The following is a 24,199-nucleotide window of genomic DNA, read 5'->3' on the forward strand; positions in this document are numbered from 1 at the left end:
ATACTTTTACTAACCTACAAGGCCATCAACAAAGCTGTACCAACATACATCTCCTCTCGTCTCAAAATATCTCCCAACTCGGCAACTCCGTTCTGCAAAAGATCTGCGTCTCTCATCCACCCTCATTACAGCCTCCCATTCCCGGTTACAGGACTTTTTTCGGGCTGCACCCACTCTATGGAACTCTCTCCCTCGCACAATAAGACTCTCCTCTGGTCTACAAACTTTCAAGCGTTCTCTGAAAACCTACCTATTCAGACAAGTTTATAATATTCCTCAACCACCCTCTTAACCTCACTACCTTTAGCCTGTTACACAATTTCACACAAGACAACTACCCCCTGACCAACATTGTTGTGTGACAGGATCATTTAGCTTATGAGTCACTTTTACCTTTGCAGTCTGGCTGGGCCAAGATGCAAAATGTATACTTAACCTCATGTGTCAATCTCCCATTGTCCCATAGATTGTAAGATTGGGAGCAGGCCTTCTCACCTCTTTGTCTGTTTTACCCAGTCTGTTTATTAGTTTATAATGTTTGTCCCCAATTGTAAAGCGCTACGGAATATGTTGGCGCTATATAAAGAAAAGATGATGATGATTATAACATCCAGCCATTAACAAATTTAAAGTATCTTAAGGGCTCAAGTGTAGAATACTAATGACTTCTTTATCAATAGCACCAACACTAGATTCAATATCAAACCCAAAGCTTCACTAATGTTCTAGGAAAGCCATAACCCACACAAAAGTAGACTATCATTGGAAACAGTGAAAAGTATAATATTCACCTGTTGGTTTCTATATTAATAACTTTAATGCCAAGCATTGTCCCATACAACACAAAGTGGCCAGTCTCGTCAAAGATGACGTTGATTAACTTAATGGCGTCCACTTTCTCCAGCTCCCGCTCCACCGCCATGCGTCTCCCAAATTCCATGTCCGGAAGCTGTTGCCTCATCTGCTGCAACTCTGTAAACATCTGTCAAGACAAAAGACCCCAAAGAGAAGTGAGAGCTGGTCTTCTGTACTTAAGACATACAGGCTTTAGATAGAATATCTGAGAACTTTACAAGAACCTGTTTTATTTATATCAGGAACTTTTACCCCTGATCTTTTAAAATGTTTAACTAACATGGACCAGTTTCAATATTTAATATGTTATCAATGTTTCATGTAAACATCCTCTTTCATTGTTTAGCTATATACCTTTCATCTACCTCGGTCCTCATTGTTTATGAAAGTTTGCTTCTAGTGCCAATAGTTTTAGGAGATCAACTTTTTTTTTTCTCCACAAATAAAGAAAAAGACAAACTGAACAGTAATAGTGTCATATGTTAGCAAGTCATACAAAGAGAAGTCAAGGAATTATTCTAAGACCCTAGCAGAGAACACATGCGAGAAATTAATTGCTAGATTGAAACCAAAAACATAACACAAGATAAAAATGCATCACACTGTCCAGACAGCCATGAAATATGTATTAGGCACAGAGCTGAGTCACAGGGAAGAGAGGGAACTATAGATCAGCTTCAGCTAGCATATGGGGGAACCACAGATGAGAACAACAATGCCGGGGTCTTAGTTGAGAAGTTATATTCACAGTTACCATTAAGAATATGAATTTTACTGTGCATTGTCTGTTTATGTTTGCAAGGGGAGGTGGTAACTAAAACCTTTCAAATGCAGGTCTTGACAAATTTCTCCAAAAGTTAGTGGTCGGCAAATTTGTAAAAAAAAACCCAAAAAAAAAACGTTTTCACCCAGTAGTGCCCAAAGTGTCTGAAGCAATTCCAATACATTCACCCAGCATTCCCCAGCATGTGCCTGTAGCCGCCAGAATCCCTGCTACTTCTAGCACCCAGCACCTGTGCCTGCAGTGGTCATCACATAACAGATGTCTACTCAATTCCCCTTTGCTCTGCTTGGTGCTAGAGCAGCAGCTGGAGGGGCATTGCACTGAAACAGCAGTTACCATTCGTGGCTGCTGGCACTGTGAGGAAAATATAGAGACGAATGCTGAGCTTTGTTCTGGCCCAGCGAGACTGCGATTGTGATAACTGGCCCAAAATCAGTTGTGCTCCAGCCTCATCAGACTGTAGTAACTTGTTCCTATTACAAGCTAGAAGTCACCATCTGATTGAATTAGAAGTAGACTGGCAATTTTTCAATCCCAGGTGTTCCAGTTATACAAAATAATATATATTGATTGGGCGAAGTATTCTAGCATACAGTGGTACGCCATACCGCCACTACTGCTTTGTTGGTAAAACTATCACTTACACTTTCCATACCGTCACTACTAAACTTCAACCAGTGTGTGGATAAGAAGATTTTAACTTACTGTAAAATAGATTCCTCTTACTTTATTGGGGTATAGTAGTGGGACTAGGAGTTTAGGCACTTATCAACTTCCTTGTTCTTCACTCTCCTCCCCTCTCCTGTAGATACTTCAGTTTTGACTAACCTAGCGTAGGAGGAAGGGGAGCCCTATAGGACAAAGAATATAAGCATAAAACTCAGACAACAGAACTATTTACAGAGCAAGGGAGGGTGCGCAGTGTCCCTCAATGGAGTAAGAGAAATTGATTTTTACGGTGAGTAAAAAGCTTCTTTCCTCTTTCCTACCATTGGGGGACACTGCGACACAATGGGGACATACCAAAGCTACCTCTAAGGGAGGGAATGCTCTGGAATGGCTGCACAATACCTTGCGCCCAAAACTCACAGAGGATGCAATGCCTTACAACGTGTAGAATTTAGAGAATGTATGGACAGATGACCATGTAGCCGCTCTGCATAGCTGCTCCACCGAAACCTCATGACGCGCCGCCCAATAAGCGCCAACAGCTCTCGTAGAGTGAGCCTTCAACGATACTGGGACAGGCAGAGGTGCTCAAGCATAAGCCAGTCTAATAGTGGAAGTGGTCCAGCAGGCAAGTAACTGTTTGGAGGCCAGCATCATAAAGAACAAAAAGATCCTTGGTCTTACGGACAGAGGTCGAGCAGTCAACATAACACAGAAGAGCGCGAACCACATCCAGCAACAGTAACTTGTCATTTGAAGAGGAGGAAGAAGAGGAAGAAGGCGGCGAAGGACAGAAAGCCAGGACCACAATCTCTTGATTTAAGTGGAACCTACACACAACCTTCTGAACAAAGGAGGGTTTGGTGCGAGGAACTGCTCTATCGTCGTGAAATATCAGGAAAGGCGAAGTGCAGCAGAGCATTGCTAATTCCGCTACTCTACGAGCCGACGAGATAACCAAGAGGAATACGTCTTCCAGGCGAGATGGCGCAAATCCACCGAATCTAGAGGTTCAAATGGAGTATGCATTGAGCACCAGGTCGAGGTCCCAAGGCTCTACTGGATGAACGAAGGGGGGGCTGCACATGAAGGAACCCCTGCAGGAAGGTCTGAACATCCCTGATGGCCGCCAGCTTCCGCTGAAAGTAAATAGAGAGCTTAGAGACCTAAACCTTAAGGGACCCCAGACGAAGCCCCTTATCTAGGCCAGCCTGCAGGAAAGCCGGCAACCTTGGAAGGCTAAATTTGGATGTGTGGAAACGCTGGGCCTCACACCAAAGGATGTATGTCCTCCAGACTCAATGATATATGGCAGAGGAGTACAATTTCCTGGCCTTGATCAGAGTACCAATAACCTAACCCTTGGCCCTGAGAATTAAGGTCTCAGCAGCCACGTCGTCAAAGCTAGCCAATCTAAATCGTGGCAGAGAAGAGGACCTTCAACGAGAAGATGCGGCCGCATCAGCAGACGGAAGGGGGGACCTGCTGCCAGTCTCAGAATGTCTGAAAACCATGCCCTGTGGGGCCAATGAGGGGCTACCAGGATTGCAGGAACCCGTTCTATCTAACTTTTTTAGTACCCGCGAGAGCATGGATATTGGTGGGAACAGGTACACTAGCTGGAAGTGTCATGGCATCCGTGAAATGTAGCTTGAGGGTCTCAAGACTTTAAGCAGCACAGGGGGACTTGATGGTTTAGTCTGGATGCCCTGAGATTGATCTCCAGCATGCCCTAGCGTTCTACTAGGAGAGCAAAGACTGGCTTGTTGAGAGCCTATTCGCCTGCATGAACCCTCTGCTTCCTGAAGAAGTCGGCTTCCCAATTTTCTACGCCAGGACTGTAAACGGCAGATATCCAGGATATGTGGCGCTCCGCCCAAACCATGATCCTGGCTGTCTCCCACATGGCCCCTACTCACTGCGAGTTCCCCATTGGTGATTCAGATATGCAATGGCCGTGGCATTGTCTGACTTAATCTGAAGAGGCTTCCCTGCCAGAAACCTCTGTGCTTGCGTCAACGTCCTGTACACTGCTCTGAGTTCTAGGATGTTGATCGGGAGTGTGGCCTCTTGGGGGAACCAGAGGCCCTGAAATCTCAGGAACCCAGTTACCCCTCCCCAGCCCAGCAGACTTGCGTCTGCCGTCACTAAGGTCCATGGACCGGTCTGAAGGGGCTGACCCTTGTTCAGATTTTGTCTGGATGACCGCCACGCCAGGGAAAGATGAGTGGGATTTGACAGGCGAATGATCTGCCTGTCTAAATGCTCCCGAGAGCCCGACCACTTTCGGAGAATCTCCAGTTGAAGAAGGCGGGAGTGGAATTGTGCAAAGGGCACGGCCTCTAACACTGAAACCATCATTCCCAGAAGTTTCATGCAACTGCGAGATACCTTTTTCCGCACAAGAAGGGTCGTGGCTCTGCGCAAGAGAGCGAGGACCTTGGTTTTCCGGTAAAAATGCTCTCTGGGTCACCGTGTTGAATATAAGATCGAGGTGGCACATTCGCTGTGCCAGAATGAGAGATGATTTGGGTAAATTCAGAATCCACCCATGAGCTTCCAGAAACTGAACAGTGGTATGGATGTACTGAGTCAAGAGCGATATCGACGGTGCTCTAGATAGGGATCTATTGTGACTTCCTTCTGCCGCAGGAGCCCCACCATGATCTTGGCGAGGGCTCTTAACTGAAAGTGGGAGTTTTCTACCGCAAAGGGACTCCATTCTGAACTTTTGAGTTTTTACCTGCTTGGTCAGACTGCAGATATAAAATTGGACATAATGATCCGTCCTATTTTGGAACTAGGAAGATACTGGAGTAAAACATCTGACTTCTTTCCTGTGTTGGAACGGGAGCACCACCGGCGGCCAGCAAATTCTGGATTGCTTCCTGAAATGCATTGCTCCTGAGGTGACAGAGGGGGGTTGCTTTGGTGAAGAACCTTGGTGGTGGATGCCTGCCACTGGCACTGGAAACGAAGAAGGCATGCCCCCACAACAGATTTCTGTGGCGAAAGACTTAAGATGCGGGCTTATCACCCAGTCTTGAGGTTCCCCGCCTAACAACACCTCTTCTGCTATACCCTAACCCTAGGGGCAGAGGATTGGCTTCTCGACAGGGTGCCCCAGGCAAAGGAACGAAACGACCGAAAACGTCCTTGTCGCGGTCTACTGGAACCCATGGGAAGAGCGTTGCTCTTTCCTCCTGTGGCCACCTGATTGACCTTCTCTAGCTCTGATCCGAACAGGGTAACCCCATCAAAGGGCAAACCCTCTAGAGTTCGCCTTGAATCAGCGTCTGCTGTCCAAGAGCGTAACCATAAGGTACGACGAGCTGCAGTAATGAGGGCCGATAATCTAGAATTGATGGACACAGCGTCCATGGCTGCCGGCCTACATAATCAGACGACTCCTGAATATGCTCGGCCAAGGAAAGAAGTTCCGCACGTGGGGCGTTATCCTGAATGCCTCTAACTGCTCAGCCCATAGCTGAATAGCCTTGTTGGCCCAGGCCACCGCCATAGTGGGTCTAAACATACTGCCTGATGACACATAAGCTGGGCGGAGGGCCTGATCGCACTTTTTATCTGTAGGAGCCCTCAGTGAAACCCGCTCCTGGATGGGCATCGCTGAAGAGGAGGACAAACGTGCTACAGGGATGTGAACTCTGGGAGAGGCCTCCCATTTAACGGAATCCTCTGCCGGGAGAGGGTAAAGAGACCTAAATCTGTCCGTCATCATAAACCGCTTATTTGGCTTCAGCCACGCGTCGGCTACCATTTCCATCATCTGGGCAGATGGTGGGAAAGCCGCCACCTGCACCTTGGTTTCTTTAAACAAAGAACCCCGAGGGGGCTGTGGGTTCTGAATTCACAAAACCAAGAGTACGTCCGATACCCAAAATGATATTCTCAACATTATGGGCAGGGCCAGAGTCTACAGAAGTAAGAGAGTCATCTTTCAGCAGATCAGTGTCTAATTCACCCTCTTCTTCTGAGGAATGGTCTGAGATATGATCGCGACCCTGAAACGCAAAAATGATTATTTTGGCCTCATGAGAAACTGAAAGCAGGCGCTCCTCTTACTGAACTGAATCGGACTGAAGAGATGTGCCAGCGACCGCTAGTGGTTGTCTAGAAGTGTGGGAAACAAATCTCACGTACCTCTGCGTACTGTATCTTCACCCGGGTGAGCTCCGCCATGGCTGCTGTTAGTGACTTCGCCCAGGGCAGTTCTTTGATAGCTGCTGCACCTTGAGCTGGGGCTCGTCGCTACTGGATCTCGGCCTCGCAAGCCGCACAGCGAGCATCCTGGTTAGGTTGTGCAACAGATAATTTGGCATTACATTTGGCACAAGTATAATGCAATGCAGACATACCAGAGGGAGCCTTATTTTTGGGCATCACCTTCTCAGACATATTTAAAATATGTACAGATTAAATACAATATAAAATTAAAATATTGTTTTCTTTAAGTTAGGTCTAAGAGCTAGAGTCTGACAACAAAAGAAAAATATTCTACCAGATCTCAATACCAGTTAAATCTTTGCAAATACACCAGTCTCAAGCCACTGAAACAATAGTTCTGATTGTGTAAACAGCCTAGAAGGTATTACAATCGTTTCTAAATATTACAATTAGAATTCAAACGATACCAGTAGAAGAGAGGCAGAGCAGAGGAGCAGCGTGCAGCACAATGATCTCCGTGTTCCAACAATGAAAGATGGCCGCTTCCGAGCAAGGAAGTAGGGAGGCCGTCCTTCTTAGAGACCTCCCTAAAAATGATTGTCTCCATGAATCGCTGATGCCTTTGTCTGGCAGTCAGCATGTTTCACCCGCGTCATATATGGCTGTTTTGAGAGTCCCCACGCGAGAGAGTGATTGACCAGGCTGCGTGTACTCTATAAATAAACGGTATTGCTTCTTAATGAGCGCGATCGCTGTTTCCGTTCCCCTGCTGCACCTGTCTAGGGGCGGGGAAATACTGCCTGCATTTAGAGCGGATGGGCGGGTGGGGAGGAGAGGCTGATACAGCTTCACTCCCGTCCGTCTTAAAGTAATGGGGCCGCAGCCTTTTATATGGCCGATGAAATAATTATCTGCCTCTTGTACTGGAGGTGGCAGATCTGCAAAAAATATGGCCCTTTAGCTCGTTTCTAGGGGAGACTGCCGACAAAGGTGCCAAGGAAGTGAGACTAGGCTGCCTCTTACCTGCGCCGGGACCCAGAGTGAACAGAGCTGCAGTCCTATTCACTCCTCTGGGTCTTGAGATCGAGACCCGCGCTGCACCTGAATAGGGAATAAAATAAAAACATAAAGAACCTACAACTAATACAAGTATAGGCAGGAGCCTATATCGAAGTGACCTATCTTCTAGGCACTTAAAAAAAACCTGAGGTGTCTATAGGAGAGGGGCATAGTAGGGGAGGAGAGTGAAGATCAAAGAAATTGATAAGTGCCTAAACGCCTAGTCCCACTACTATACCCCAATGTCTCGCAGTGTCCCCCAATGGAATGAAAAATATAATTATTTCTTATTTTATCACGCTAATATCATGATAATATTAATCGTAATGGGACCAACAAATAAACATTCATGTTATGCCACACAACACTGCCCCCAGCTCATATTATGCCTCAATTACCTGGAGTCAGCATTTTTCGTTCCACAATGGAACCTGAGAGCTGCTTCACTAAAGCAGCCGAAGAGGACAGAAACGGAGCTGATGCACATGCGCAGCAGCTCTGTTTTGGCCACGTCTGGCTTGCGTGCCTGGGGTTGCCGAGCCCTGGCTTAGATATTGGACTGCTGGTCTCCTCACCCCAGCTGCCGTTGGCAGAGGACCTCTCCACTACGTTCAGACAGCCTTGATTTTCAGAAATGCACTCTGTGGATTGATGGATTCATACACAGGGGCAGGACCTGTGATGCTCCAGCAACACAGTCCGCTATCTGACGGTCCTAAAGATGTAGCAGTGGTTTGAGCTGTCTGCAATGCAGAGAGAAGGCTATACTTTTTTTTTTTTTTTTTTTTTAAAACAAAGCCGCAGTGCAATGTCAGGTTGACACTCAATTTATTTTAGATTCATGGTTTATATCTGAAAACTCAGGCTTAGTGGCTTAACTACACAGCATTATAGATTTTTTTTTTTATCTCTATATGCATATTACATACATACATACACACACCTCTATGCAGGCTATGGCTCACTTAGGAAGCCATGTCTGCCAGACCTTTGTTGCTCTCTCTCATGCATAGATCAGGACTACTCAGACCAGACATATGTTTATAACAGACTCCCAATACGCAGAATAAATGTGGTAAAAAAACAACAGGTTGAATTCATTAACAGCAAGGAAAATCACATCCATACCAGGAATTGTCTAACATCTGGCAGGAATCAGGGGCAATTGTCTAAAGACCACAGATTTTTACTAACAGCTGTCAAACGGCCCCCACTGCAGAACATGAAAAGATAGTGGCTCACTTGTGACCTTCTAGATTGTATTTGTACACGAAGCTGAACAATGTAAACTAAACTATTCTTATTAGTGACTGCGGAGGCTCTCTCAGAAACGCTTCATTCATACATGCTAGAGATTTGTGTTTTACAGATCATTGTCCATCACATGAGATCTACTAGCTACACATGGACCCAGAGCGTGTAAACAGCAGGAAACCTGAGCACTGCTGACAGTAACACACGGAAAGACATCTTGCTACAATAGCCATATGCCAGCCTCATTAATATAGGAAATTAGAAGCAAAATACAAGGAATATTAATATATAAGACATTAAACATGTATATTTATAAAAAGGTACACTGCAAATCAAAACGACTACTACAGAAATAAATACTTAAACTATTTTCAAAGTAAGTGTTCAGTCTTATGAGTGGCTTCTTCCGCTTCCCCATGTTTGGGCTTTTATTTAGTTCTCCTAACTTCTTTCCTCTCAGTCTCATCCCTTCCCCTTCTCATCTCTCCATTCCTATGTTAATATCCATTATTGCATGCTGCTATTGTACACTGCCTGTAGAAGTTTAACTGTTTGGATAGTGAATCTTTAATTGAACGTCGCTAACCCGGAAAATGATACTGTATTGGCTGTGGTCAGCACACAGTAGAACGGTATGGGTATGACTCTTTCCCACTTGACGTTCATTGTCGGCACATCCCTTCATTTCCAGCACCTGGTCCTCAATGTGCAAGCCAGCACAGCTAGATGGACTACATCTTGCTGCCCTACTCGGTCTGAACGTGGCCTGGAGAGGTGGCAGCGAGGGTGAATAACTTTTCCTTATATACTGCCTATATGCTAGCTTTAGGTGAATAACCACTTTAATTATCCTTGGGTAAATGAAATATCTCTAAACGTAGACGCTGTCAACATCAAAGAATATTCATATATGCATGCAAGCAGTGGATGTTCAATCAGTATGTTACAATATAAACCAGGTCAATTAGGATCAGCCATCCCTGGTTTTACCAGTCCATACATTATCTACTTTTAGCTAAGTCAGAATAATGCAAGGACATGATTCTTTGCACTTTGATTTTTTTTTTTTTTTTTATTCCTTATACAAATTTCATTTAAATCAGTAATCTCACATAGGTTTTCTTTTCTTTAAATAGAAAGTACCTTTTAAGCATGCATGTCATTTTTCTTAGCTGTACAAATTATCTCATTTTGAAAATCACTCTGGAGTTGCAAAAAAAATATGGCTGCCACAGAGCTCAGAGGGGGCATTCCAAAGCCTCTCTGCTCACTACATCATGTGCCATGTGACTGTGGATGTCATGGTAGTCAACATCACTGAACAGAACCAGAACTGAAGAGACAAACCAAGGGAAAAATCGTACATACCAATCTTCTTATTGTAACCTGCCACAGTGATTTATCTTACAAGTCAGAAAACCAAGAAAGACACCTCATTTTTTCTTGGGGTTGCTGTCATATTGCCTTAGTGTTAAGGCCTGCATATCATATCACTTGTATTGATAGTATTGTCCTTACACAGTATATTGTACCTCAATAAAATTTTACAGGAGTTAAACGGCGTTTCAAAAAAAAATAAAAAAATTCAAAATGAGGGGCGGCGGGGGGGCTATTGGATGGATAGGACTTTACGCAAGAAAACAAAAAAAATGTACTTCTAATTTAAATAAAGTTTTCCGACACTTTTTTGGTGTACGACTTCAAGTCCCTGACAGTTAACAAAAGCACAAAAAATAAAATAGAAAAGAAATGGCTGGACATCACGCTTTGCTGCAAACCTCAACTACAGTATTTGGTTTAGGACTGGGGAGAACGGGCTGCCAGCCATTCTAAAACAACATTCTCAAAACAAAGTTAGACAGAAATGTGGCAAATAAGATAAGGTTGCAGCTATGAAGACTCTGGCAATAATCCCCCCCCAAAAAAAAACCCAACTCATGTTATAGCTCCACTTTCAGAAGCTAATCAGCAATAAATCACTATTATACAAACAGGTCGCAAAATTGAAACATTTAGTCAGTTTACTTACACTCAGAGACTCATCAAAAACTCTCATCAGCTTCCCAGTTAAAAAGCGAAAGATCCGAACTTTCCTATCAGATCCAATTGTGGCTATCTTTTTACCATCTGGGGAAAAATTGATGCCTGTGAGGCATGTTTTGCACTTGGCAAATTCGTATAGGTCTGTGTCTGTTTTGAATTCCCAGTTGACATTATTGGGGAATTTATACCCCTGAGGAGGCCCAGTCCAGTACTCAATCATTCCGCTCTTGTCTGAAGACACGACTACTTTGTACACAGGGTTCAGTCGGATTGCTGTTAGGGGAGAGGAGTGCAGCTTCTCAAACACATGCATCGGTTTATTATCTCCCCGGCCGTCATACACAAAAATCTTCCCTGTGCTCTTCTCAGAACAGGCCACTGCAGAGATGGCATCTCCGGGGCAGTAGACCCACTCTGACTGACCAGGATGATAGCTGGAATAAATAACAGGAATTATAAAGCTAAAAGAATATCAAATAGAAAAATAGACAGCACAATAATAGAGACTGCTTATTTAAAAGTGTATAATGCATAAAATATTCTCAACCAAAGTGTCAGGGTACATTTCTGTGCCACCAATTATTTATTTCCATTACATACATGTAATAGGGAAAACTGTTACAGTCCCTGAAATTATGCAATGGATACACATAGGAATATATATATATATATATATATATATATATATATATATATATATATATATATATATATATATATATATATATATATATATATATTCCTAACGGTAACACAACTTTGTTACTTCACATATTATCTCAAGCTGACAAAATGACTGATACAATATGACTGTGGTCCACATCATGCAGAAGAATCTCTACACAGATTAAATACTTTAATGGTATGTAAACGATAGCGACTCAATGTCACAACCCCCAGGCCTATACAGAAGCTCATGTTGAAACAAGTAAACTCAAGCCCAGTTGTTAAATAGGCTGTCCACCTTCTTTAGTAGGCAAGCCCCCATCTCACCTATACATGAATTTGGTGGGGGTTGCCTCCTCTAAGACCCCCAGAGTTACTTTGTATTTTACAGCAGTTCTTACAGTCAAAGAGAGCATCTAATGTGAAAGTTCATAGAAAACACGAAATTGAACAGTGGGAGGTAGAAAATGCAGCACCTGGCTGGACAGGAGATGTTACCAATCCAAGTCAGATGCCCCATTCACACAGCTCCACTCCACAGTACAAATAATGCTACAAATAATTTGTGGTCCTCCAGCAAAAAATAACAGCAGAGACCACCACCACCGCTTCTCAAAAGGTGCACCTACTAAAGAGTAGTTGTCTTAATGCGGACAACCCATTTAAACTGCAAAACACAATATGGTCTACAATCTGCTGTCTTATGGCTGAAACGCAGCATTTACAAAAGCCAGTTCATGAAATCTGCTTTTTTGAAGCAGAATTGAGCAGTTTCTTATCAAACGGAACAGCAAAAATATAGCCCAGAATTGGACATCCCTGATAATCTAGAGCAGGCCTGTCCAACCTGTGGCCCTCCAAGTGTTGTAAAACTACAAGTCCCAGCATGCCCTTCTAGCTATCATCTGGTTGTCTACTGGCAAAGCATGCTGGGGCTTGTAGTTTCCCAACACCTGGAGGGCCGCAGGTTGGACAGGCCTGATCTAGAGTATCTTCGACTTCTTTATTAAAACATACCTATTACAGACCTGAATGGCAAGGGCTGGGTTCCTACAAACTAATCTTAAAACAGTTAAACCTTAATGCTATAAAAATGCAATGTTTCCATACAACAATAAGATAGCAAAAAATATTAGCTGCAAATCAACAACTTAATAATTTAGGACAGAAGGAAAAAAAAAAAAACACAACTGTTTGCCTGTATAAAGCATTATATGCAAACTACATGGAGTATGCAAATTATTACTTTGGTATGAAAAGGAACTGTTATTGTATGAACATTTCATCATCTATTGAACTGCAATATAATGATATGAAGGAGAATACATACCCAAGCTTCAACATGTTGATCATGTCAAAGTTGACCACATCAAAGACTTTCATTGCTTGGTCCTCTCCTACTGTGCAGAGAAGTGCTCCCTCAGTACTAGCTGCAATGCTCTCTATCACTCCTGCAACATTCAACATAAATACAGAAAATCAACTCCATTGCGAAAAAGGAGAAAGACCTTTGGACATCTTAAATGAATACATACTGCATAAAGGAAGGAGGCTGACTGAAATCAGGAGCCACCTAGTGCAGAATCCTGAAAACATGACCTGCTGGTAGCTCTTAAGGACTGGGTTTGGGAAGCTCTGTTCTAGAGAATGCTGTTGAAGTGTGCATAGTGTAAAATACATTCTCTTGTATGAGTTAAATGGTCTAATTTCTTCTTCAACTGCCTTGAAATGTTATGCAATTCACTTGTTTTTTTGCACCATATGTTCTGGAAAACTTTCTAATAAAGATACAAAATTTAAAAAACAAACAACAAAAAAAAGAAAACAAAAAAAAGAAAACAAAACACATCATCTGCTCTATAAACTAAAATACATACTACCTATGTCAAATCATAGTTAAGCTTAGTTTCTCACTTTTTGCTGTCTTTTTTAATATTTGATTGATACAATCCAAATTGACTTTTTTTTTTTCTTTTAAGCTGCAGGTTATGTTTGGACGATTGCTTTGTAAACCTTGTTTCGTAGTGTTAGTTCAGTCAATAATGTTCTATTACACACACATCAAAATGTTAATTTTCATCCCACCCGATCATTGTGCTTAGCAATATTGACAAGTACAATCATTTGTTTTTCCCCAACACGGACCAACAATTAAAAAATTTGGTTGGATTGCATGGCAGGAGACCAAGAAGAGTGGTGTGCACATCCCAGAAACAAAATTAATGAATCACTGCACTAGATTCATGGGAAGTTATCACGACTGAAGTTATATTTTCCCTGAGGAAGCCCCTATCTGGGCGAAACGTGTAGGGTATCTTCAGCTTTTTTTTGTTCTTAATACCGTAATTTTTGCCTACACACACACAATCCCTAGATCGGAGGAACTTTCCATACAGATGGTGCGCATGTGCACTATATATCTTATCTAAAAACTGCTCGCGACGACAAGGAGCCAAGAAAGAACGTGAGGTCACGCCTGGAGGATTTGACCCAGGACCGGAAGATCCGGACTTGTTACTCTGGAAGTAGGGTAAGTATACTACCAATTCCTTATATTGCCGCCCACGGACTATATGGATCACCCTCTCTCTGCAGCATTTTTGGCTTGACAAATCAACTTACTTATGTCCACTATCAGTTATTCCGTTTTACTTGCAAATGTTCTGGACAGACTTTTTTACATTTTATAGCAAGTTTGTTATAAACTTTTTTTTTAACCAACTTTGAAGGACTCTCCATCGTTAATTAACTTTTTTTTTTTTACTGTGCTGGTGGAAACGGACATTTCATACCATTGTGTACAACAACTCTTTATTTTGCTTATGTGTTTTTACCTTGACAGAGTTATTAACTACGTTATCATTTATTGTTGTTTCAATACATATTTCTTTACATATTCATTGTTCCATATATCATTATTTTATATATTCTTTTCTTTTTTTCACTTATCAATCCATTCCCTGCTGCCGGGGAATACATGTTTTATTACTAGATTCATGGGAGCACGTAACAAAGACATACTTTGAGGCCCAAAACTGCCACAAAAATGCTATACATAAATTATAATACAGCAAGACAAAAAGAAAATTTCCCTTCAATTAAAGACATTATTATAAGGTGATTCACTTAATTTCTGTAACCCATTTGTTAATAAAGATGATCTACAACCCATGTCAATTGAGTTTGAAAATATAGTACTGTGAGCGTTCACCTCTTGGTAGCCAGCTCTAACTACTGTTTTTATTTTTAGCATTTTTCACTTTGTGACAAAGCTACAGAAAAACGGATTGAAAAATAATATTTTGGTTAAGGCAGGAGAAAATAAATATTTTTTTTATTTTGTTTTGCGCATCACCTTATCAGTATATCCTTTAAGTCACAAAAATTATACTATACCAATAAAATGTATTATATTTGTGTTTTATAAGTGTATAATCTTTGTATTGTATATTTTGTGGCAACGATAGATGGCTAGTGGTGTTTTTTAGGTTCGCTCAACTGTTCTATGGCGAGATTTGAAAAAAATGACAGCATATTGATGTAAATTACCGAGTACTTAAACATGTCTTCTATCCTACTATAAGTAGAGTACGTACATAACTTGCATAGGATGAAAAAAAAAAAAAAAAAAAAATTACCTAAATGACTGCGAAAATGTTTTACAAATTCAATTCCTTCCTCAACTTTCTTCCAGAATTTGACATGTCCATCATGGCTTGCAGTTATGATGAAGTCTGTCCTGTTGTAAGAGAAAAGCAGTAGTATCACAGCTACAATCATTCATCACTAATGGTGTTATGCAGTATAATACAGATCTGCACATTCAGATATTCCATAATATTTCTATAAGGTTCCCACTGCTGCCTTCCAATGCTCACACACATACCATAGAACAGAGTCTAAACACTTTAGGTGGAATTTAAAAAAAAAAAAAAAAAAGCCTTTCATAATGGCGCCCTGAAGAAATAATAAATAAACACTTCTCTTATACAGCCAAAAAGTCAAGCAGCTGCAATATACAACCTGAGAGTAAAACACCACAAAAACCTGAATGAATTGCAGCGCTAAAAACCTAAATGGCTGGCAATGAAACAGTGATTACTAATTATATACTAAATAAAAGACTGTCACAAATCACCATAAAAAGGTTTATTAACATTAAAACATGCTAATATGGTAGTGTGATATACAATTTAGGTACCCGCACCATCAAAAATAAGATAGAAGGGGTGTTCTGTCTCCTGGGAATATTGCCTTTACCTTACTATTGCTGCTGATCTGCTCAGTTTAGAAGAATGGTGAAAATACTGGAGGACTCAAATAGCAAGGAAAGGAAGAGGCGTTTAGGGAGTCTCACATGTGATTTGATAGACGCAGCACATGGTGTTACATTCACTGAATACACCTCCTGTACCACTCAGTGTGAAGTATCCATATACGCCATTCTTCCAGTGCCAGATTTTTGGGTCACACAAGGGGGAGGGGACTGAACGTGAGATACCCGGGAAAAATAAAATAAGAAAAGCTTTAAAGTGTTGTAGAGTTAATCTTTAGTGCTTTAACACAGGGGAGTGTAACCTGATTTATGAGTGAGCACCAGTCAGTCATTAGGCTGCTGCATGGTGACTGGTGAAAAGAGGGGCATTCCAAAGCCTCTTAGCTCACTACTTAATGTGTCATGCGACTGTGGGTGTCATGATAGACGCATGACGCTGTTAGCCGGTGTTTAGCAAGTGTTGATTTGTGTGGGATGGTGACAAGCATATATAGATTTATATAGCATAGTGAGAGTTACATAAGAGTTGGACAAGAGGTGAACAGAAGGGGAACATTCTACCGAGAAATACAGCTACATGGGGACAACATTCAACAATCACCTGTGAGCCCTGTTATCCTCTACCTCATGCACCTGCATTGTGCACTGCCTGGACACTCCCCCTGCTGAGCCGTTTCTAAACCTTGCTTCTTACAGCTGGAATTTTATTATGACTTGTTGGTTTTATATCTGCTGTTGCTTGTAATCTCACCTTCAAACCACACTCGCTACTCAACTTTCCCCGACTCTCTAAACTGGCTCCCCAGCTACCCTTAGCCTAGTGATCATACACGGCCGCCTCACTCAAGCTTCCATTTTGCCTAATGTTACATAGGCCCTCTCCACTCCTGCCAAGTGTCACTGTTAAATAGAACTATGTTTTACTCATCCATCCCTCATCTCTACTGTCCCAACTACTTTTCGTTCCCTTCCTGACCCTATCACCTCTTACATCAGTTCTCTCCTGCTGCCTCTGCATTCTCTCCCTTCGCTTTTTCGATTATCTCACCTCACTTTTAACCTCTCACCATCCTTTCTTTCTGTCATACTTCCATTCTCTATTTCATGATTTTCGGTACCACTATCATGATTTGTTTCTCTCTTCTGTCCTCTCCCTGTATCCCTGTTTTTCTTGTCCAACCTTCCTATGTTCTCCCTTCTTCTTCCCTATCCTTCTCTGCTCCAGATCTGACTCACTGCCCCCTCCCTCACCTTTCCCTCTCCCCTCTCATCGCCCTGCACCCCCCTCTCCCTTTAGTCCCCCTCGCTGCTCTTCTCTATGCTTCCTTCTGTTCCTAACTATCTCCAACCTCTTCTATCCCCTGAAATCTTTTCCTTGGCACTTTCCATCTCCTGCCTCTCCCTCACCCATACCCCCAAAATCAGCACCATCTCCCCACCCACCAGCTATTTATCTCCCCCCACTCGTCGATGGTTCCCCATCTAGTTCTGATTCTCGTCCAATTCCAACACTCTCTCCATCACGCCTCACACTCAAAATCATACTCACGCTTGCAGTAAAGCAACCCCAGAAACCTCATCCATATCTCTTCTCTTCCGCTACCCTGTGGTCTCTGGAATGCCAGGTCAGTCTTAACAAATTGGCCTCCATCCATGAGCTCTATCTGTAGATACTTCAATCTGCTTGCCATCACTGAAACCTGGCTATCCTCTAAAGACTAACTCTCCCGTTGCTCTCTTTTTCAGGGGCTTGTCCTTCTCCCACGAGTCCAGACCTGGAGGCCGGCAAGGTGGTGCTGTAATGCTTTTTACCTCTGCTGCTTTTTCTGGGATCTTCCCCCTGAACCCTCCCACTTTTTCTCCTTCTCTGAGGTATACTCCACCTTTTCCACCCAACCCACCTTTGTGTTGACGTTACCTACCGTCTTCTGATCCATTCTCTCAGTTCCTCAAGCACTTCACCACCTGGCTCACACACTTTCTCTCCTCTAATCTTCCCTCCCTCGTCTTGGGGGGAACTTCCCATTTCGGTACAGTCTCAGATCTCAACAATTCACAAACTCTGACCAACATATCCTCTCCTTTAGCAACTCCCCACGCCACGCTCATCTTCCCCATCCTCTAAAGTTAATCTCACAAGACACCATTGATCCCATCATGTTCTCCTCCTCCCTGGTCTCACTCCTCTCCCCCATTACCACTTTTTCTTGCCCCGATCAGGCTGTCTCCTTCTATAATCACACCCTTACCACTGCACCATCAAGCATCATCAGTCCCCAACTCAACCGTGGCACTCCAAACTTACCAGCTATCTTCAAATATGCTCCCATAGTGCAAAACAGCTCCAGAGAAAGTCACACACTCGTGCTGACTTCCATCACTTCAAGTTCATATTCACCTCTTAAAGTTCTGTCCTATCACTCTCTAAACAACCCTACCTTAAGTCTCATTTGTTCCCAATCCTGCAACCCCAGTCACCTTTTTGCCCAATTCACCAATTGAATCAATACGCCATGACATCTCCTCCCATCACTCCCTTCTCGTCCCACCCTCTAACCTTTCCCTAACCACTTTGTTCCCCCTTCTCTGTGGATGATATCTCCATACCCTGCACCCCACTGCCACACACACACTTTATAGCCTACCCTCCTTCACTCCAGTAGCTGCAGGTGAAATCTGCACCCTTCTCTCCTCCAACACCATCCCCCCAATTCCTTCCACCTCACTCAACCTACACCTCTCCTTTGGAACCTTCCCCTCCTCCACTAAACATGTTTGTCTCCCTCATGCTCAAAAAAACATCCATTCACTGTCTATCTGTCTAATTACAGCCCTATCTCCTTCCTTCCTTTTGCCTCCCAGCTTTTTGTATGGGTCTTCTATAACCGTCTCACTTCCTTTCTTCTCACTCACTCACTCCTTGACCCACTCCAATCCAGTTTTCGCTCCCTCCACTCCACCAAAACTGCCTTCACTGATGTCACTAACGGCCTTCTCTTTGCCAAGTCTAAAGGACACTTCTACCTTCTTATCCTTCGACCTCTCTGCTGCCTTCGATACAGTTGATCACTCCCTGATTTTGAAAACTCTAAAATCTATTGGCCTCAAACACTGTCATCTCCTGGTTTTCCTCTAACCTCATCAACAGCTCCGTTTCAGCCTCTACACATGACGCCACATTCCCCAATGTTCCCAGACCTGTTGGGGTTCATCAAGGATCCATGCTTGGCACCCTGCTCTTCTCCCTCTACACCTCCACCCTTGGTGACCTCATCAGCTCCTTTGTCCTCCAGTACCACCTGCATGCTGACACCGAAATCTAGCTTTCCTCCACTGACCTCTCCCCTTCCGTTATGTGTCATGTCTCCTACTGCCATCTCATCTTGGATGTCACAACACGTTCTTAAACTCAATATTTCAAAGATTGAACTAATCATCTTCGAGGGCTCCCTCACCTCCACTCTTTATTTTAATAACACTACCTTCCTTTCTGTCCCTCAAGTCCACTGCCCAGGAGTCATCTTCGACACCTCCCTCTCCTTCAAACCTCACATTCTGGCCCTCTCAAGATCCTGCTACTTCCACCTCTGGAATATATCCAAGATACGGCACATTCTCACTACGGAAGCCAGCAAAACTCTTATTCACTCACTTGTAATCTCATGCCTTGATGTACTGTAACCTCCTTCTTCCTGACCTACCCGATTCCCACCTTGCCCCTCTTAAGTCTATCCCACAGCTCTATCTCTACCATCCCACTCTTCCAGTTGCTATATTGGCTCACCGAATTACACTCTTTACCTTTAAAACTCTCAACCAATTCTCCGCCCTACATCTCCAACCTCATCTATACCCACACTTTTTGCTGACCCCCTCCGCTCTACCAATGACCCCCGCCTCACTACTTCACCGATTACCTCTTCCCACTCCCGCCTCCAGAGCTTCGTCTGGGCTGCTCCCCTGCTGTGGAAGGAACTCCCAGGCCTTATCAAATTTGCCTTTACTCCTCAATGTTTCAAGCATAGCCTTAAGACCCATTTCTTTATTCAACCCTCCTAACTCCCTTTCTTGGTTTTCACCCCCACTCCTTCAATCGATATCACCCTATTTGTGTCTCCCCCTTTCCTTTACGATGTAATCTCTCTCAAGCAGGGCCCACTTTCCTTGTGTTCTTCTTCTACTATTCCATCAGCCTCTGTACCTTTTGGCCTGCTTCCCTAGACCTGTTTTCTTTAGCTCAGGCCTACTTCACTCTGGACATTACCATCCCTCTGAATCATTGTCCAATAAATAATTGGATCTGCACTACAAATTTATCTGTTTATTCAGTATGTCTGATCGTATATTTTGATTTTCATGTATTATGGATCATTACATTCTGCATGTGTCATGTATTACACTGTTGACCTTTTATGGCAACTTATAAATAAAAGATAATAGAGTCACTATTAACAGCTTGATTGACAACTCAAATGAACCCAACAAGTTCAATTCTTACAGGCAATCAGTGTTATTTGTTTTAAAAGAAAAGCACTTTTTTTAGATGCAACTGCAACTTTACGAAAGTATTTTTTGCTATATGCAGCACACTGCAAATATCTTGAACTGCACAACAATTAAGTATAAGGAGAAAAGGAACAAATGTAACATACTTACTTGGTACATACAATGTGGGTGATAATATCTCTGTGCATATAGCTACGCTCATACATTGAAGCACTTGGAAGATTGTTCAAGTAAACTCGCTCAAACTCAAGAACTTGCGACAAAGAAGAAAAAAAAATTAAAATATTAACATTGTTTTATAGTAAGGTCCATCAAGGACTGTATATAGTAATAATTCACATAAGCAGAAAACAGAACACCATACATACATGCTACTATGTACTGGATAATACTGTATACCACTCAGTCACCACAATCAATAAATACTATTACCTTAAAGTAAAGCTTATGTGAAAAAAGGGAATAAAAAGAAGCAAAAATCATTATGATACTTCCACCTCTTCAAACAAAAGAAAAGCCAGAGTTAAGTTTCTTAAAGCAGCATTACCACCTAGGAAAATATTTATTAATGTGGAGCCTTCCCCCAGGGTCTGCTACATGTAGCTGTTTTTCCCAGGGCTCTGCTGGTTCTGTAATACAGACCCAGCAAATTAAATTTGTTAACAGAAAGTCGAAGCAGCCTCATGAAATCTGATAAGCGGCAGGGATCATCTTAGGAAAACAATTTCATAGGTTGTAGTGCAGCTTCAAGCTCAGTTAATAGACCAAGGAATCCGCACTCTTGGGGGGGGGGGGCAGAATAATGACACTTTTTCAAAAATAATTTCAGTAACGCCATAATTGCCACAGCAGCCGTAAGTGGAGCCCATGCATCACACTTGACCTAAGTGCATATAAAGCTTCAGAATTATATGTATTAGATGACACGGTCACTAAATCATACACTATGAAGTAGCAACGTCACATATTATCTTTAATTTATAAGGCGCCACAACATACCTCCCAACATTTCGAATAGTCAAAAAAATGGATGCATGTGTGTGACCTGCTTAATACAACTTACTATACCCAGCTAAAAGGACCAAATGATCTAGAGATTCAAATACATATAAATAGATCCCTATTACCTTTTGAAGCCAAACAATAAGAGTTTTTTTCAACATATGTCTAATAATCACCCCACCAGAGGGACAATTCGGCAATGCAGGGGGACAGTATGAGGATAATACATAGAGTGACCACTATTACACATGTAGAAGCCAACAGGTTACATTTGGGACGCAGAGAAGGAGTTTCCTCAACACATGTCCATACATAACCATGGGGACGGATGAGCAGTGGAGACATAACATAAAGATGAGCCAGGTACCTCTCCGCTTCTTGCTCTGTGATGCCTCAGTCGGGAGCGGCCCAATCCAGCCCTCATCCTCTTCCTGCACATCCCGCTTCACCCGCTTCTCGTCCTCACCGCTAGAGCTAGAACTACTGCTGGAACTACTGCTAGAACTGCTACTGCTGCTGCTTCTCCTCGCTCGCCGCTTCCTCTCCGCCATGTTTCCGTGCCTACGTCACAGGTCTGCGACCGCCACCTGCGCGACTCTGAGAATGACATCATCTCTGCCCATCACCCAATCCCTAGCCTGCGCGCTCGATCTGTTTATGTTCGTCTGGGCGGCTGAGACCCGACATCTCTCCGTAGCGGGCAGAGGCTGGAGATCGCTGGGGTCGCGGAATACCCGGATCTGCTGTTACCATGGTAACGTGCGAGCGTAGTGCTCAGAGACCTGTGGCTGCCATGCCGGCAGCTACACAGCAGCTGTAGTGCCACAGGCTGCCAGAGCCTGGCATAGGTTGTGCAAGTGGCTTAGTTTTACTAGATGTAAGGGCAGCACGGTGGCTAAGTGGTTAGCACTTCTGCCTCACAGCACTGGGGTCCTGAGTTCAATTCCCGACCATGGCCTTATCTGTGAAGAGTTTGTATGTTCTCCCTGTGTTTGCATGGGTTTCCTCCGGGTGCTCCGGTTTCCTCTCACACTACAAAAATATACTGGTAGGTTAATTGATTGCTAACAAATTGACCCTAGTCTCTCTGTCTGTCTGTCTGTCTGTCTGTGTGTATGTTAGGGAATTTAGACTGTAAGCCCCATTGGGGCAGGGACTGATGTGAGTGAGTTCTCTGTACAGCGCTGCGGAATTAGTGGCGCTATATAAATAAATGGTGGGGATGATGATAGATGTACTGAGTCTGTGTCATCGGGTACGTTAACAATTGCCATAACTTTAAGGTTTCCATGATATGTCTTTAGCCACAATATTTATTAGAATTATTATTGTTTTGAAAGAATTGCATTGAGTTAATTGTGGTGCTATATAAAATGCATTGCAACAATTACACAAATATGAAGTAAGATTGAGACTGTGGACCCTGTTCACAAGAGTTTACAATCTAAGGGGGTGTGTCTTTGAGCCAGTGATGTAACACACAGATATCTTCCTGCAGTTATGTAAATGATAATTAGCCAGTAATGTAGTTATTGGTCTCGTAGCTCTGTTAAGTCTATGCCGCAGAATAGCTTTTTTGTTTTTACTGATGTCATGTTCCATGAGCTGCCAGTGAGTTGCTGCAGATCAAATAATCCATATGTTGTGCACTCAAGGGTTCATTTTGTCAAAAGTCAATATAGCTAGCAATATGTTTTTGGTAGGAGGTCGGAGTACCCACAGAAAGCCCACTCATTCACAGTAAAAACATATTAAAAAAATATGTTACACCCTACATATGCTTATTTCTAGTAGCACATTAGTTCCCTCAACACATGTTAATCTGCTGATTTCCAAACAAGAAGTCTCAAGAATATGAATATTTTCTCCCTTTTATGTAAATGTAATAAAAAATTAACTTGCATAAAGAAAGAAATGAAAGGCCATGCTTAAATGACAGCATTTTTTCTGACATATGCATTATTTTATTGTAATTCATTGTTACAGTGAATAAAAATGATAATTCTGTTGTCCTGTACTAATGTTCTTATTATGATGTTTGCTTGCAGGACAATTTGGATGACCTTCTAAGAGAGGTAGGTGTCAACATCAATATAAAACTTGTACCTACTTCCATGTCACAAATTGTATGTTCTTAATGTGAAGCATTTAACACACATCCATATGTTCCAAATGCCCAGTCTGTTTGTCTATACAGATCTAAACTGCTTTGGTTCCAAAAATAAGAACCTTCCCTGTTTACAATTAATTGTATTTATTGCATTTTTTAAAATAAATTGTAAGACTTGTGCACAAAAATCTATCTCGGTTCTGTTTTTTGCAGGAGAACGAGGTGGGAAAGAAGTTCACATAGAGCTAAATTATCTCTATTAAGAGATGACATGCAGTGCACCCGTACATCTTAGCAATTGCAGAGGCAGCAAAGCATGTACTGCCTTCAGTTGCCTTATTAAGATGGCTATGTGCAATGCACCATCTCTCTCTCTTAGCTCCTCTGTCCACCTGTCCACAAGGGAACAGAGATGGGGCAGATTAAGATAACACTGGAATGCGCATGGTCTTAAAGTTGCACTACCACCTTGTAAAAGATTTTATTAAGGTGACCCATCCCTTAGCTGGAGCTCTAGAAGCTGGTTCTTGCATCCATTTTTCTTGGGGCTCTTCTTTGTCTTTTACAGCCCCTGTCAAAATCCAGGGAAAGGTATGATTGATCCTCCCACTCACACCTTCCTCTGCCGCTATTTTAACTTGATTACCCCAGTTGATTTAACTTGCATGTAGCAGTCCCCGTCTGTGGCTGGGGCTAAGGGCACCTTAGTAAAGTTTTTTTGTACTTTGTTGAAAGTACAGCTTTAAAAAAGTACTCCACCTAAGCTTTAAGAAAAAATAGTGACAATGTA

At 42.7% G+C, this 24,199-nt stretch overlaps 2 protein-coding genes across 2 annotated transcripts in view; one reads left to right on the forward strand and one right to left on the reverse strand.

The window, feature by feature from the left end:
- The window catches only part of PPWD1 (peptidylprolyl isomerase domain and WD repeat containing 1), a 31,495-nt gene extending 9,534 nt beyond the window's left edge, over nucleotides 1–21,961 (reverse strand). The window contains exons 1-6 of the mRNA XM_075182841.1: nucleotides 21,667–21,961; nucleotides 20,448–20,550; nucleotides 15,154–15,254; nucleotides 12,846–12,966; nucleotides 10,836–11,283; nucleotides 792–982 (exon numbers count right to left, since the gene is read on the reverse strand). Coding sequence (XP_075038942.1) covers nucleotides 792–982; nucleotides 10,836–11,283; nucleotides 12,846–12,966; nucleotides 15,154–15,254; nucleotides 20,448–20,550; nucleotides 21,667–21,850 — 1,148 coding nt within the window. The 5' untranslated portion in view covers nucleotides 21,851–21,961. The remainder of the gene's footprint in view (nucleotides 1–791; nucleotides 983–10,835; nucleotides 11,284–12,845; nucleotides 12,967–15,153; nucleotides 15,255–20,447; nucleotides 20,551–21,666) is intronic.
- CENPK (centromere protein K) overlaps nucleotides 21,902–24,199 on the forward strand; it is a 40,096-nt gene continuing 37,798 nt past the window's right edge. The window contains exons 1-2 of the mRNA XM_075182855.1: nucleotides 21,902–22,053; nucleotides 23,348–23,374. Of these exons, the coding sequence (XP_075038956.1) occupies nucleotides 22,051–22,053; nucleotides 23,348–23,374 (30 nt within the window). The 5' untranslated portion in view covers nucleotides 21,902–22,050. The remainder of the gene's footprint in view (nucleotides 22,054–23,347; nucleotides 23,375–24,199) is intronic.

Source organism: Mixophyes fleayi, chromosome 1, assembly GCF_038048845.1.
Source record: "Mixophyes fleayi isolate aMixFle1 chromosome 1, aMixFle1.hap1, whole genome shotgun sequence".
NCBI classification, from domain to species: Eukaryota; Metazoa; Chordata; class Amphibia; order Anura; family Limnodynastidae; genus Mixophyes; species Mixophyes fleayi.